The sequence below is a fragment of the Crocodylus porosus genome, unplaced genomic scaffold (genome assembly GCF_001723895.1).
Source record: "Crocodylus porosus isolate Cpor-Errol unplaced genomic scaffold, CroPor_comp1, whole genome shotgun sequence".
Classification (NCBI taxonomy): Eukaryota; Metazoa; Chordata; order Crocodylia; family Crocodylidae; genus Crocodylus; species Crocodylus porosus.
Window position 1 is genome coordinate 6,857,185 of NW_017728911.1, and position 16,751 is coordinate 6,873,935.

At 40.8% G+C, this 16,751-nt stretch overlaps 1 protein-coding gene across 3 annotated transcripts in view; it reads right to left on the bottom strand.

Moving 5' to 3' along the window:
- Positions 1–2,639: 2,639 nt before the first annotated feature.
- Positions 2,640–16,751, bottom strand: part of TMEM266 (transmembrane protein 266) — a 155,776-nt gene continuing 141,664 nt past the window's right edge. For all 3 annotated transcript variants that reach the window (XM_019533362.1, XM_019533363.1, XM_019533364.1), the window contains exons 10-11: positions 6,326–6,388; positions 2,640–5,381 (exon numbers count right to left, since the gene is read on the bottom strand). In XM_019533362.1, coding sequence (XP_019388907.1) covers positions 4,774–5,381; positions 6,326–6,388 — 671 coding nt within the window. In that variant the 3' untranslated portion in view covers positions 2,640–4,773. The remainder of the gene's footprint in view (positions 5,382–6,325; positions 6,389–16,751) is intronic.

A 16,751-nucleotide genomic window follows, 5' to 3' on the forward strand; every position in this document is an offset into this window, starting at 1 on the left:
AGTGAATCTCAACAGTAAGGACAACCACAGCAGATCTGGAACAATTATTTTCAGACATTTTAGAAATGCTTGATGGCTTCACATCACTGGCTTCTATTTCAGCTTTTCTTCTGCAATACTGAGTTTCAAAAAGAACTTTCTGGTTTCGTCAGAGACTGTTACTAGCACCTTGAATCTTGGTTGTGACGATTTGCTTTATCCCTGGAGACCACTAGCCAACTACATGTGTGCACAAGTATAAATTAATCTGGGAACTTGTAAACAGCAATAAGAACTGGCGCATCGGAACAGAAAGAGCTGCCTGTCTGCTGTTTGCTGACAGCAATTTGGCCACCTTACTGATTTTCCAGTTTTAACAGAAAGCAATCATTGGTGGCAAATAAAAGGCATTTCACATTTAATCTTTTTTTTTTTTGCCACCTCCATCTTCTTACTGAGGTAGGTATTTATTTACCTACTTCACCTAATCTCAACGTCAGCCCTGAGCACTGGAATGAAACCAACACTTCCAGCTTCCAGGAGCAATGATGGGAGCAGTTTTTGCTCCTGGATCTGAGAGATGGGAGCTGGAGCCCAACAACCAACTTTCAGTCACGGCTTGGCTAAGAAGAAAGACTTGGCTGTCTGGCTGAGCATGTCAGGACAACCTTATTGGAACATCTCACAAACACAATCTCTAAAACAGTATAAACTTATAATGCCTATAGCATGTTCCCCTCTAGCTTTTAGCCTGTTGTAGCTTGCTTTGCTTTGTAAAGGTGGCTTTCTTTTACTGAAAAGTGAAAACAGCATCTCTGTGACATGCAGGGAAAAGAGAAAGCTATGAACTAACGTAACTCCACTGAGCATAGGGAGGCAGAAGATAACAGCGGAGAATGTGGCTCTGTGGCTGATCCCAGCCAATGGACTTGCCTGTCTGCCAGGGAACACCTAAAAGCAAAAGAAGGATCCAGGTCATGAAGGCAAAGTAATTTGATCAAAGGACTTCAAATCAAATCCTTTGTAGCATTAGGTCAGGTAATACAGGGCCCAGTTTAAGTATCAGGAGGATCTTCCCAGGTCACAGAGGGTGTGGTGGTTTACATTTAGTATGAGCTCCCAACCCTAAGGAGTTAAGTATTGCCTCTCTCTCTCTTTTAAATTCAATTTCTATTATGGCTCTTGATAACAACAAGCAGCATTTGTGGGCCAGCTCATTTCCTGATGAGTTGGTCAGTCAAGTGCAGAGGGAGCCCTGAGAGCTGATGCAGCACCATCTGCCTGTAGCAGTTAGGAACAGCATTTCATGCAATAATGGAGCTGAGCTTTATGCAGTTACAGGCTGAAGCTCTTGCAGCTCTGTTTCTCCTTGGTTTAAAAACAGAGTCCCCGGTTTTGCTATTAAAAAGAAGACCTAGAGAAGAGCCTGCAATGATGATCAGGTCAAAAAGGAATGGCAAGAATAGGGGAAAAGTAACCCCAAATTCTGCACCACCCCTCCCCGCCCCTCTCATTTAAATTGAAGATGTACTCCATCCGCCATTCAGTGGAGAAGAGTAGGTAATGGATTTTTAGAACCAGGCAGTGAACAGCAATTAACCTTAGTGGCACCTTTCTGTCATTCCAAAGCTAGATTCTTTATTTGGATTGTGCTACTAAGGATGTGATCATCTCATTATATCTCTGGGGCATCACACTCTGGCAACAGTATCACCTCCCATCCTTCCATTTCTCCCAGTTTTATTCTTTGTGGCAAGAACAAATAGCAATAGCCTGATGATGATTTGGTCTGATTGCTCATTTCAACGCTCTATCCTTACCTTGCAAAAATATGCACAGCACTTCATAAACAAACTTATAGCAATGTACTCTTCTTAGCTATGAAAACTGCAGATACCCACTGGACACATGGCTTGCAGGAGTATTATATGAACAGTTCATTGTATTACTTGGTAAAATTGAATTTTTTGACCAGATCCTGCTAGCACCCATCCAGCTGGATAACTTTACTGCTGTGAGTATTGAAAAAAAAATTGTGGGACTATTCTCAGTAGTGAAGCTAAGCACTTGCATGCATGAGTGTTTGCAGCCTCAGGGCCTCTGGTATATATAAAATAAGTATACAGCTGTGCTACAGGTGAAGCAACTTATACACCCTGGAAGAATCTGACAGCATCAATATTTGACTGTTGTGATTTTAAAATCAGATGTTTCAGAAAAAGGCAAAGTAAAAAAAAAAAAAAGTAAAAATGGTAAGGCAAATGTATTGCTGATCAGGGGGGAAAGTCTGATCAAAGCAAAATGACCCTCCAGACTGCAGAAAGGAAGTTGGTTTTCCTGCAGCATGGAGCTAATATTCCTCCATAAATTGATCAAATTCTGCACTGTCATCCAATTTTTGTTTAAATATATTAATGCCATTTGATCCCAGCACCTTACTTGGAAATGTATTCCAGCTATTGACTTCTCTGTCAAAAAGACTCAACCAAACGTTAATGAATAAGTATTATTGTCCAAATACATAAATGAGAGCATAGGAGATGGGGATCAATTCTATGGTCAAAGCAATTTTGATCAGAATCCGTATGGAAGCACGTACAAATTCAGGCAATGCATAGGGTGCAGGAATGTATTGACCACCACTGCAGAACTAGCAAACAGTAGGTTCATATATGACTTTTTAATTAAAACCAGACACATTTATCAATTAAAAACACAAATGAAAACACAAAAGGGAGTGGCAGTTGGCTACCCTGTTAGGCTCTTCGGGAAAATGGGCATTGTGATTTTTTTTAAAAGGAAATTAGGTGCTGCTTTCCTTTCAAAGGCAATTTTAGGGAACTTTTGGATATATCCTATTCATGACCATTTACAGTAAGATGGAGTTATCTCCCAGGAGCTCTCAGTTTCTAAATGAGGACTGAGCTCTTAGGGGAATTTGGCTCCAGTTGTGAGAGTTGAGCCCATCTGAAAAAAGGAGAAAAAAAAAGTCTTGCCTTTAGTGGCTGATTAGTTTTGAGCTTAGCAGTAGTTGTAATTGTGAATTCATTTTATGGCTAGCTATCTAAATGAAGAACAGGAGGCACTCAATGAAATTAGGATGCAGCACATTAAAAATAGAACATAGATATAATTTGTCACAAAATTCTCTGCTGCTAAAGATCCTGGAGGCAAAAGTAAGTTTTGTGAATAGCTTAGACATTTATGACTTAAACCCAGCACCACAGTTTCATTAGCAAAGGCACATAGCCAATCATCTGCTGGGGTCAGAACATTGTCTTTCTGCTACTCAGTACAGAGATGCACAATTAGTGTGGGTGTTTCACCTTCCTGTGATTTATGTAGCACTGACTGCTGGTGGAAAGCAGGATACTGGGCTAACAGACCACTGGTCTGTCCTCCTATGCCAACTCCTATTTTCTTATTTCAGCCTACTGTTGAAATACTGGCAAGTATGCCAGGCTACCAAAAAACCAGTACTGCAAAACCAATGATTTCTTCAGTTTGCCTTACTACTACCCTTCAGTCATGTTGGGGCAGCAGTGCATAGGCAACTTCTGCTGAAATCCTAGTTGTGGGTGCGCTTGCCAGGCTAGCTGGGGCTTTACAACTTGAATCAATAATACACCTTCTCCCAGCACCAGCACAGAATTCTTGAAAGGGCAGAAACTTCTATGCATTTCCATACAATCAGTTCTGTGTGCTGCAGCAACACAGATATATAAAGATGAATGTACCCAGTAGCCCATGTGACAGGCTGTACTGGGGTCCCTTTGTGTCCCCTCCAGGGGACATCACTGGCTCTCAGAGGATCACTCCAGTGCAACTTACCCCTGCACACAAGCTGCATAAGCATGTTCCTGTCATACTGAATTGTAAAATCCATGGCCAGAGCTAGGAAAACCTTAAGAGTTAACTCTTACATTCGGACACTTCAGACTAAGGTTACTGAGATCAGAAAAGGTTTTTGTCCAAATCCAATCATTTCAATATATCATGTGCCAGCTGGGTAGACAAACTCTGAGGCACATAATAAATGAAACTAACATTTTTTTCCCCAAAGTGGAAGCTAACTGCAGTATTTCATTATGCCTATAGCCCAGCCCCTACCATCAGTGAACAAAAGCATAGAACAAACATTTAGTTTGTTTGCTTGGTTTTTTAATTAAAATTGAATTTGCAAAATGTCCATTGTTCTCTCACCATGTTGGCTTGGCGGTGAAAACAAGATTTTTTTTTTTCCAAAATAAGTTTTTTAAAGAGTTCATGCAAAAATAAAAACTGATCAGATATTTTGTTTTCTTTAATCTGCATTGCCCAAAGTGCTCCTTGAAAAAAGTTTTGGGGAAGAAGAAAAATAATTGCCAGTATTTGTACAAAGGGATTTACAACTGTCATCACGTACAAAGGGGAGGTAAGAAATTTTAGAAGAAGTTTACATTTATGAGTATCATACCCTGCTGAAGCCTGACCTGACAGAAGGTTGTTCAGAGTCCCGTAAAAAATGTTTATTTTAGAAAAAAAACAAACCCTTGCAAAACAAAGATTAAGAATCTGTACATCTTTGAGGTCATTGTTCTGTAACACAGAATGTTTCCTCTCTTGTCAGGGCTGAGCCCGAGGACCTCGGAACCTGGAAATGTCATGGTTTTCGGCTGGCTCTCAGAACTCATGCATTTATGAATATTCAGTTAATTCAAACCACGCAAGCAGCAAGCTATCCAGCCAATGGTAATTCTGAGCACACCATTAAAGCTTAGAACATCTCCTGTTATTCCCCACCACGGTGGAGCGCTATGAATCTGGGACCCTGTTTAACTTTGGCTCTTTGGAGTCCAAAGATTTGTACTTGTCGTCGATCACTGGGGCATTCTGCTGAAAGTGGATAGCTGGTTTAATCTGGAACACGTCAAAACTCTCTTGGTTCTTCCTGTTGTAAATGTTCACTCTGTGCTCCAGCTCGGGGCTGGCTGTAGTGGAACCTGCTGGAGTCGGTAGTTTGAGGTTGACTGGATCCAATCCTTTTTGTGTTAAGCATGAATCCTCTGATAAGGATGATAACAGTTCCTGAACTACTGCATTGTTGACCCTCTGCCTTGGATCGATTTGGTCATGTCTTGTGTTCCCCGTCCTCTCTAAGGGACAATACTCAGAAGACTCCTCCCGGGTTGTACTGCAGTCTGTGGAGGAGCCAAAGGTTTGGCTGCTGTCACTCTGGGCTCTAGTTACAGAGCTGTCTGTGGATCTGGAGACACTCCCTGAAGTGGCACTAGTGGAAGTTCCAGTACTTCCTATCTTCATTGGCACATCCACTGTGAACAGGTCAGAAGATATGTTTGGGTGGTGTACATCTATGGCTGCTGTGGTAATGATACAAATAGCTGCCTCAGGAACTCCACTGTCTGTAGGGAAAGATATGATCATAAATCATAAAAAGGCCTTACTTTGAACCATGTAGAGATATTGTAGAGAGAACATCTTCACATAAAATCATGCAATAAGTAGTTATAATCACAAAAATGATATGTGCATCCAAACACTCCTTTTCACAAGCATCTTGTTATGAAGTCTTTGAATACAAAGGTATGGGAAGATGATTGTGAACTGAAATATTCCGTTTTTTAAAAAACAAAACCAAATAGCTGGGAGTACATTTTTAAAGTGAAAGGTAAAAATACCACACAACACCCATATTTTTTTATTAACAAACTTTGCACAGAGTCACCTATGATGCTTTGAATATCTGCTTTATTTCATAGATTTTAAAATCTATCATATTGGGTACTCATGTATAAAATGTGGTACAGTATGTGCCTATTTCAAACTCAGATCTTATGACCCTCTTAATGGCTACAATATAATCCTTAAGATATAGAAATCCATTTGGAGTTTGACCTAGTGCCACTACTCACATGTCAGTTTTGTCTGGCATTGAGTTTTCTTATCCTTCCTTCACTCAGTTTAACCTTTCTAAAAGGTTCCCAGCATGAGGCTTGTCTAAGTTATGTTCCAATTTGCTTTCCATTCACTTATTTCTCCACAGTTTTCTTTTCTAAGCCCATTTGAACCACTCTGTCTTACTCCAATAAAATCACACACCTGGATCTTTTAAACCATTATAATTGACTTCTGCAGGAGGAGCACCATCAAGCCTTTTATCCTTGAGAGTTTCATCTTGACACAAACTTTCATGGAAAGGACAGGAGGTTCATAAAGATTGATTTAATTTCACAATGGATCTATTAACTGCTCATGCTTTCTTGTTCTGCACCAAGCAATGCAATTCAGCAATCAGAAATGAGGCTCTGAAATTCACTGCTAATCTAAATCTTCAAAGGAAACTTACCACTACTGGGCTCATTGTAATATTGGCTGATGTAATTATTCATATCATCCTTGACCATGGCCTCTGAAAGAGTGAGAAAGAATGTTATTAGAGATTCTACACTGTTCTAGTACACTGCTATATAATTGTGACATGCCCTGGCCCCAGATGTGGCCTTTGAGACAAACTTTTGGGGTGTTTTCAGACCTCTGGGGGTACCCTTCTGGCTCCAATATTTGCTATCGGCAGCTTGACCACTGAGAGCAGACTGAGATGCTTCAAAGGTCACCTCCCCAACCCCTAGAATCTCAGCTCTACCTGCCTCACCTATGTCTCGCCAGCTCTTAGAAAAAGGGATTTTGCCAGCTAGAAGAATCATGCCCTCGTCCAGTCATCCCCTCAGAAAAGATGAATTTCCTCCTTCTGTGGAAGAGGCCTCCCTGTATGGTCAGATGCTCTGGAATCAAATAGCACTGACCATAAGTGGGTAAAAAAGATAACAAAAAGTTGTATTATGAGAATGAGAGTAAAAATCAGAAATCAGTAACTATATTTCTTTGTTGAGATACAAAGATATAAGAAAAAAACAAATGTCAGAATGACAAGCTGATCTTACCCTGCCTCTTAAACCTAAGACTTCAGCTCCTATCCAGCTCAACAGATTAGAAAGCAGCTTCTGCCTCTCACTTTTCTGCCAGGGCCTCCTGCAAGTTCCGTGTCAGCCTGCTTTACTCAGCTGGCTGGCTGGAGACCTCAGTGTTTCCCTATAGGTTGAAAAAAACTAAAGATCACAACTTGCTCTCAAGGCAAAGCTTAAGTTTGGTTTCTTATCTCACCACTTTTATACATCACCCATTGGCTTCTTGGGGAGTCCACACTAGGCATAGAACTTGCTGCTCCTCAAAGACACATGCTTACCAGACTAACAAATCTTTCCTGCTGTAATTAAGGCCTCTGCATCCTTTCAGACATGAAAAATACTAATCCAATATTCTAAAGATACTGTCTCTCACTTAATTTTCCCATCGTGGGAACTATCCTTCCAGGTGGTATTCTTATGGGTCTCTTCCTTTGAAATGTAAACACATAGTTGTCTAGAAGGTTCATGCACCTCAAAGCATGTTTATAAGGGAGGTAAGCAAACAGACTCATGTCAAATCCTAATTCTCAGTGATTACCTGTTCCACCTGTGAATGGGCGAGGAACACTTAAGTTAATCACTGCCTGCAAAATTACACTTATATCAAATATAACAATTCATGCAGACATAATAATGACAAGGCTAAATACAGCTTGGTGGTACCTATACATAGAGACTACACATGCCATATCAGTAAAATAAACTCAAGAAAACATTAATGACATCCCATGAATCCCTCAAGCACTGTAGGTTCATGACAGCAATGCTCTCTTCTATATGCTCCATAACTTAGCCCTGCTCATTCTATCTTTGCATCTGGCTAGGATATAAGCTGGTGTTCGATAAGGTATCTTTGGCAGCTGTCGCACTATAGTCCTGATCTAGCAGACCCTAGCTAGCCACAGAAGGTCAATGGAAGTTGCTTTAAGTGGGACTTTTGGGACCAGGTCCTTAATGATCATTTAAGGTACTTTATAAAATAGCAAATGGGAGATTTCAGAGAAATGGGGCCTTGGAACTCCCAGCCACAACTGTCATCATTCAGCTACTAACATTTCTATGCACCTGACATAAGCCATCCTGTTATGAAGAATGACAAACATTTATTTTATGTCTGATACCCTATTAGATCACTTAGCAATTTCTGTCAACACAAGTACTACTCTTTTTGATCAATGGTTATTGATTTAAAATGACAATAATGTTCAGTTTGGGACTTGATTCCCAAACTGCTTGGATGTCAAAGCATCTCTCGGCATTTCCTTACTGTAAGGCTTACACCAGGAGTTTGCAGATGTTATATGTTATTATATCTCCTGGTGTCAAAGCATCTCTTGGCATTTTCTTACTGTAAAGGCTTACATTAGGAGTCTGCTGATGTTATATGGCTGACCCATAATTCATTTGAAAATGCATGCCAGAAAAGTGTGGTTTGCTGTTCCACCAGTTTCCATTCAAGGAGCTCAAAGTACTTTATAAGCAGCAATAAACATTGCCTCAGAGAACCTCTGGAGAATAGCTAAGTATTATAATCTCCAATGGTAGACTGGTGAAGCCAGGACCCAAGCGTGCACAAGATCACTGAGGAAGACTGTGGAAGCAGCAGGATGAAGGGAAGAAAGTTTACATTAACCCATCTGGGATTGGAGCTAGGGATACCAGAGAATTGTAGCATTCAGTCCTGATGTATGAAGATGGCTACTGAGCTACCTTTTCCCATGTTTTAGAAAGAGAATGTGCCCCTCCATTTTTTGGGCACAATAATGATATTCTTGTAGCTTGTGTCATGTTGGTCCTCCTTTTTGAGGCATGACTGCCCTTTTGTGACTCCAAACCAACTGTTACTCATCTGCAGCCATTCCATTATTCAGCAAATGGTCAAGATTTTTAGAAACTTTCTTAGTGTGTGTGCTGGGACTAGCAAATTTTAATTCCTCTATCTTTATTTCCTCCACCACCTTGTTAAAGGTCCTGTGATGCTAACCAGGTGGTCCTGGACTGCTCTCTTTGTTTTCAATAGTAATTTCTTTTTTAAAAATCTTGTTCTGCTGTTCCATTGCATTTTGACAATTTGTAATCCTCTGCCGCACCCCTGAAAGCTTCTGTCTGTTTCTTTCTTCTTTCCCTTCTTCTTGATTTTGAACTTGTTGGCTTTGAGACAATTTTAGTTAATAAAATGGTAACTCTGCCCAGTACCCTCACAGCAGCACAGCAGAGAACTTGTTGGGGGTACAGTGCTATGGCTTCACGATTCACTTGATAAATAAAAACAACACAAGGTCTGTCACAGAATTTATCAAAACCAATGGACATTACACCTCAAAGAAGGACAATTCCTACAAGGCTTGGGATAGCCAACAAACAGATCAAATTTACAATAACTTTTGGGTGAAATCCTCAGTGGTTGTCAACACAGCTCTGTTGATGGGTCAGTTGTTTCTACAATGACATTTTTTCCCCCAGAAAGAATTAAGGGGTCATCCTTGACTGGATTAAATAATCCTAACTCTATTTACTTTAACTGGGCAATGATACTTTTGCTAGTTAAGAATCTGGCCTGATGACAGTACCCATGCACATGAAATATGAATTTAAATTGTAAAACAGAATCATAGAATCATAGAAATTAAGGGCTGGAAGGGACCCTGAAAGATCATCAAGTCCAACTCCCTGCTCTGGGCAGGAATGGTCTTGAGATTAAATGGTCCCAGCAAGGTGCCTGTCCACTCTCCTCTTGAAGACTTTGAAGGTTGCGGACTGCACCATCTCCTTGGGAAGTCTATTCCAGATTCCGGTCACTCTTACCATAAAGTTCTTCCTTACATCCAACCTGAACCTATCTGCTAACAGTTTATGGCCATTGGTCCTTGCCCTGCCCTGGTGGGTGTCCTAGTGAATCATTTTTTTCCCCAGCTCCTGATATTCACCCCTTACATACTTACAGATGACCACCAAGTCCCTCCTCAGTCTTTTCTTCCCCAGGCTGAACAGTCCCAGATCCCTTAGTCTTTCCTCATAAGGGTTGTCCTCCAGACCCTCAATCATTCTTGTGGTCCTTCTCTGGACCCTTTCAAGGTTCTCCATGTCTTTTCTGAAGTGTGGCACCCAGAACTGGACACAGTACTCCAGCTGGGTCTCACCAGCATGGAGTAAAGAGGAAGTATTACTTCCTTAGTCCTGCTCACGATGCATCGGCTAGTACATCCCAGTATGCTATTAGTTTTGTTGACTACAGCATCACATTGGTGGCCCTTGTTCATCCTGTGATCAGCCATAACCCCAAGGTCCCTTATGAAGCAATGACACTGATGAATGGAAAAGAAAAATGTCAGCTGTACCCTGTGTATAAATATATGCCATGTGCTCTATACAATTTTTTTTTCCAACTGATAATTAATTGTATTTTGGAAAGCAATGACAATATTACAGTAACTGAAAAAAAAAGGAAGAAAAAAGAAAGAAAAAAAATACTCTCATGTTGTCCTGACACAAAACTCCAATATTACTATTATGACAATACTGAGAACATCCCATAAAAACTTTAAGCTTAAAAGCAATCTAATCTGCCCAATTTGTGGTGTATCATGTGCTTTAAAAGCATCCTCGCCTTTTAAGTGCTCTTTTTGATACCATGTTTCAGAAAACCATGCTCATCCCACTGAGCCAGATTTCCCACACCCCCTTGGGGCTCTGTGGCTATAGTCCTGCTTTTTCACAGCACATTGTGGTTTGCAGGTGAAAGAAACAGATGTTTGCTGTGGAACACTTTCTCCACACAACAAGACCCAAACCACTAAGCACTCTGTACCTGGAATAGCTGCACTCATAAGATGGCAATCTAACCTGACACTGAAAGGGAACATGGTTGTTTTCCTGGTTTCATTGGATCTTAAAAGCTTTTTTGGCCCCTGTTGATCTTTAAATGCCTGCAGTCAGAGGTGTGCTTTGTGCTAATGCCTGAGTTTAAAAAGAGGCCTCAGAGTAGCTCCAGGCAACGCTACTGGATTCAGAGTACATTGCAATGCTTTTCAGCTATCTGCTGTTAAAATACCCTTAGTTTCACTCATACATAATTTATACTATAAATGCCACCTGAACATTATAGTGCTGGAAGCTTCAGGTGTATACATACTTTTCTGTGGCAAGAGTCAGGAGTGGCAGATACTAGATCAGATTAGGTTTCATCTTAGATTTTCTGGATGCTAAAGACAACACTAAGAATCTCTCCTGATCTTTGAACAAAACCTGTGCTGGAAGAGGAGCCAACGATGTTATGATACATTATAACAAAAAAGGCAGCATCACTCTGCCAGTAAGAGTTGCTTGCTGGCTTTTAATTCTTCATGTAAAAGCCCAAATTGGACCTCATGGCTTCCTCCAGAGGTCATACATGTACCAGCCTAAGAGGCTGTAAATCAGTCAACACAGTATATATGACACGTGAATGAACAGCATTCTAACTGATCAAACTAACACTTACCCTACAGACTGAGGGCATGAGTCCATCCTCCTGACCTTTGCAACAGTAACTACCTCATACTCAAAAGGAAGCCTCTCATAATGCAGCTAGCTAACTATGCGGTGCTGAACATGGAGGGGAAAAAATCTTTACTGAGCACAGCAAGTAATCAGTCTGCACAGGGGAGGGTAAGATTCGATTTGATTATCTTCATTTATATACAAAAAAAAAAGATTAGCGAGCATAAAATTATCCATCTTTATATTTGTGTGCAGCCTCTCATCACAGAAAACAATGCCATGTTATGGTAAAAGAGCATTATAATATATATATATATATATGTATCAGGCACAGCATAAGCTTTGGAGGATTATAATGAAGCAAACTGGCACTTAAACTGTTTTTTTAATCATATGGAAATCTCTAGAATTTTAGAAGCAAAAGGATGATTGTCTCAAGTTATCCTAGATATTATTCATTTTTAACCAGCTGACTGTTGCTGTCAAGGACTTTAACAAAAAAAAGAATACAAAGTTGGAAAATCCTGAACATCAGGTGTACATAAAAATAAAGCATATTTTGGGTAATATCACACATCGCTGTACTGACAGATCATGGTGATTCACAATAGGATTTTTTAAAAAGTCCCTGTCTTTCAGCATCTACAATTAAAATTGTATTTAAATGACAGGTGCTTGTAGGCAAAATGCCAGGACATACAAGGAGGAGAGAGCAGATTATGTATATTATTTTAAAATTTACATAATGTTTTCTGTTTTTCCAAATACTTCTAAAACAGTCTCAGCTGGAGAAAGGAAATCCTGACAAGTAGTAATCTAACCCATCAGACTTCCTCTACACAGCCAGAATTCTCTTTTGATTTTATTCCACAGGCAGTTTAACATTTTTAGGATCCAGGAGCTAAGACTTTTTTCTCCTTTTATAGATAGTTGTGAAATACAGTGATGTAGTCTCCACATCCTCTTCTGTAATGCTATTCTTCCTCTCTCAGCTAAGATGATGAGGCTCAATGACAAGGAAAAAATAATTTTCCTGTTATACATTAATAATGATCGCTTTGGAAAAATGTACATGGCCAATGACTTAAGGGCCATGTCCAGATGCAAAACCATACTCTGGCTGCCGGCCAGGCTTTCTGCTGCAGCTGCAGCTCCCAGAGGTCCCCAGAACCCAAGGTAAAGCCGGATTGCTGGCCCCAGCCTTCCCTACCTCACTCAGGGTAACCTGCTGTGTGCCAGAGCATGCCTGGCATGGACATTCCCTAGAGACAAGGACACACCCAGATAATTCAGAGCAGCTTGATCTTTTTTCTGTTCGATATGCCTACAGCAGTTGTTCTCAACTTGGGTGCTGCGAGAACACACTAATGAAATGCAGGCAGGTGTGCCTTTCTGTTGCCGCTGCTTCTCACTTCAGCTCCGATGTGCCTACTGAAAGCAAAGGCACACGGGACAGTTTCACCTGCCCCATACACCTCTGTTTCCAGGAGACACCATGTGCAGTTGGACCAGGAAGGCCTGCAGCAAGAGCACATGCCCTTGCCACAGCTACTTCTCAATCTGACTTTGCAGAAAGCATATGGTGCAGTTCTACCTGGCTGCAGTAGCAATGGGGTGAATATAAAATAATTATAATGATTGACTCAAGTAATAATGTAGTAACAAGATAATTAACTTTACATAATAATACCAGTAATATAATTCTATAAGTTTTAAAACAGGGTGTTGCTAAATTTTAAAAAGTTGTGGTGGGTGTCTCGAGTCTGGAAAGGTTGAGAACCACTGACTTAAGAGGAATCAAAACTTTTCTCCACAAGGAAGCTGGTTATTCTTTAGGGTATGGATCACAAACAACAACGTTGCTAATACAAGTGATGAACTAGGGAGCTCTTTCACCCAGGGACCATGTCCAACTACCCACTCTAGAAGTGAAGATGGATCTGGAGTTGTGGAAGGCGGTAACAAAAATGTCAGTGATGTGCTGGAAAAATGACAGGCAGAAAATGGCATTGCCCCTGGTAAAGGATGGTGTAGTAACTCAATGCCAACCCTGAAAAAAACCCTTACAAAATCACACAAAAGAAATCACTTCATACCTGCCATGGGAATGTGGCAATTTATCATGGAGTATGGTGACACCGCCCATCAATTTAATACAGAGGAATTTAAAATTCAGAATTTCCTTTAGAATGTAATGATCTGAACCACATATTGGCCAGGGAACTGGTGTTGATGGCAGGTCTCTTATGAAAGCTGGATTCACCTTCCCTGAAACTGTAACCACCATTTTCCATGGGTCAGCAGCCTGAGCAGTGCGATACATGTGGTGAATCCAGGCCTACCCCTCTCTTCAGAGGGGATGTATCTACTCAAACAGCTTGCTGTTCAAAATGTTATCCATGCAAAATGTGGTGTTTTTGGTCAGAAACAGGCAGAAACAAAAGGGAGTGTAATAAAAAATTCCAAATCAGCCTGGTTTTTCTATAAAATTATGGAATACAAACTGAAATGTTCCTGGGAATAATAAACTATTTGGAGTAAAGTCCCTTCTAACCCATGGGACGACAATATAATCTCTCTCTCCTACCCATATAAAAACATAATAAATTTGGTGGAACACATAAATGCCATTCTGTCCATCAAGGGAGATTCTTTTTCTAGTCCTATAATCCCTCCGCAGTGACCTTTAATTGTCTCATCAATGACCCCAGAACAAGCCTGCAAAACCCCTGCATACAGTAAATACCATTTGTATGTCTTTATGAGGGCATTTTTAAAGTTACCTTGAAATATTTTATTATGGAAGCATTTTTATTTTTTATTGCCACCGATTCTGTTGGCTTCTGTCTGTTGGAGTTGAATTTCCTAAACTAGGGAGTTCTTTCTTTTGGGCCGAAGCTCTATGAGGTCATGAATCTTTTGAGTGGAATGATACCGTCTTATTGTTTCTTGATGCTAATAGCACATTTTCATAATAAACCTCACATTAAGGAGTATTTTCCTTACAGAATGGAAACTTCCAGCCTCATCAGTGCTACCTGTGAGCTATTTTTCTTTTAAGTATGGCGGGCCTATAGAAAAAACTGGCAACATTTGATATTTAAGTTTAGCAACAAAAGCTAATGAACCACTGTCAGTATCTTCCTTGACACTAGGACTGAGTTTTGTTAAATGTAAAACTTGACAACTAAAAATGATTTCAAAAGCAAATTCAGAAATTAACGTCAAGAGATAACAAATGTCACTGCATGTACTTTAGCTGGCACTCCAGAAACAGATCTCTGTGCTTGTCCAGTAGAATTTCATCTATTATTTTAACTAAAGGTTATCACTGATACTTCAGCTTTGATAAGAGGAAGAGTAACTTGATTACTGTCTCATGATTTTGGCTGTCTTTTGCTAACTACATTTAATAATCTAAATAGCGCTCTCTCTCTCTGGATAATGAAGCCATATTCAAAAATTCAAAATTTCATTACAGCTAATGGTTTCATATGAGACTAGGCCATAGCACACAACTAGAGGAATAAGGAAGGGGCAGAAGCTAATAAAGGCCTGATTAGGAAGACCGCCCTCTGAGCCGCTCTGCTTTTTCATGTGACTTTTTTTTATCTGGATCACAGAGTTATGTGATCTAATCTTGATTTTTCACTGGGGCTCCAATATCTACTCATCTGCTTCTAGAATTAAGGGCTGTGACAAGGATTGTATTATGTTGCCTTTGGCTACCTGTGTCTTCTATCAATCCTCAACACGAACTCATATGCAAAGAAAGCAGAATCCTAATATGCTGCAAACTCTGTAAGAGGCAGAATATAATGCAGAAGCAAACTTCAGAAAAATGCTGCAGCATTTCATGCTTCCCAGTGATTACCTCTATAGTTTAGTATTCTCACCTACAAATTCTATATAACAATGGCTCGCAAGGTTTTCTGGGAGGGGCCTGGCATGACTTAGCTGAGATCTGAGGTAGACCAGCACTAGGATTTGCCTGCCACCACTGATGCTGCTGTTTCATAGAAATCATAGAAAATCATAGAAAATTAGGGTTGGAAGGGGCATCAGGAGGGCATCTAGTTCATCCCCCTGCTCAAAGCAGGACCAGCCCCAACTGGATTATCTCAACCTAAGTTTTGTCTAGCCGGGTCTTAAAAACTTCCAAGGACGAAGATTCCACCACCTCTCTGGGTAGCCTGTTCCAGTGTCTTACTAGCTTCCTAGTTCTTCCTAATATCTTGCCTAAACTTCCTTTGCTGCAATTTGAGACTGTTGCTCCTTGTTCTGTCATGTGCCACCACTGAGAACAGCCTAGCTCCATCCTTTTTTGAACCCCCTTCAGGTAGTTGAGGTTGCTATTAAATCCCCTCTCAATCTTCCCTTTTCTAGACTTAAATAAACGAAGTCCCCTCAGCCTCTTTTCATAAGTCATGTCCCCCAGCCCCCTCGCCATTTTTGTTGCCCTCTGCTGGACCCTTTCCAATTAGCCCACATCCTTTCTGTAGTGGGCGGCCCAAAACTGAACACAATACTACAGATGTGCCCTCATTAGTGTTGAATAGAGGGGAATAATCACTTCCCTTGACCTGACAACACAGCTACCAGTGCAGCCCAGTATGACGTTAGCCTTCTTTGCAACAAGGGCACATTGTTGGCTCTTATGCAGTTTACTGTCCACTGTAATCCACAGGTCTTTTTCTACAGAGCTGCTGCTCAGTCAGTCAGCCCCCAGGCCGTGCTGGTGCATGGGATTGTTCCGTCCTAAGTGCAGGACTTTGCACTTGTCCTTGTTATACCTCATGAGATTTCTTTTGGCCCAATCCTCCAATTTGTCTAAGTCACTCTGAATCCTAGCCCTACCCTCCAGCATATCTACTACTCCCTCCAGCTTGGTGTCATCTCAAACTTGCTGAGGGGGCACTCTATGCCATCTTCCAGGTCGTTGATTAAGACATTGAACAAAACCAGGCCCAGGACTGACTCCTGGGGAACTCCATTTGATACCGGCTGCCAACTAGATATAGAGCCATTGATTGCTACCCTCTGAGCCTGATGCGTCAGCCAGTTTTCTATCTACCTTACAGTTCATTCATCCAGCCTGTACTTCCTTAGCTTGCCTGCAAGAATGTTGTGGGAGACCATATAAAAAGCCTTGCTAAAATCAAGGTATACCACATCCACTGGTCTCCCTGCATCCACAGAGCCAGTCACCTCATCAGAGAAGGCAATTGCGTTGGTCAGGCATGACTTGCCCTTGGTGAATCCATGGTGACTGTTCTTAATCACCTTTTCCTCCAACTGCTTAGAAATGGATTCCATAAGGACCTTCTC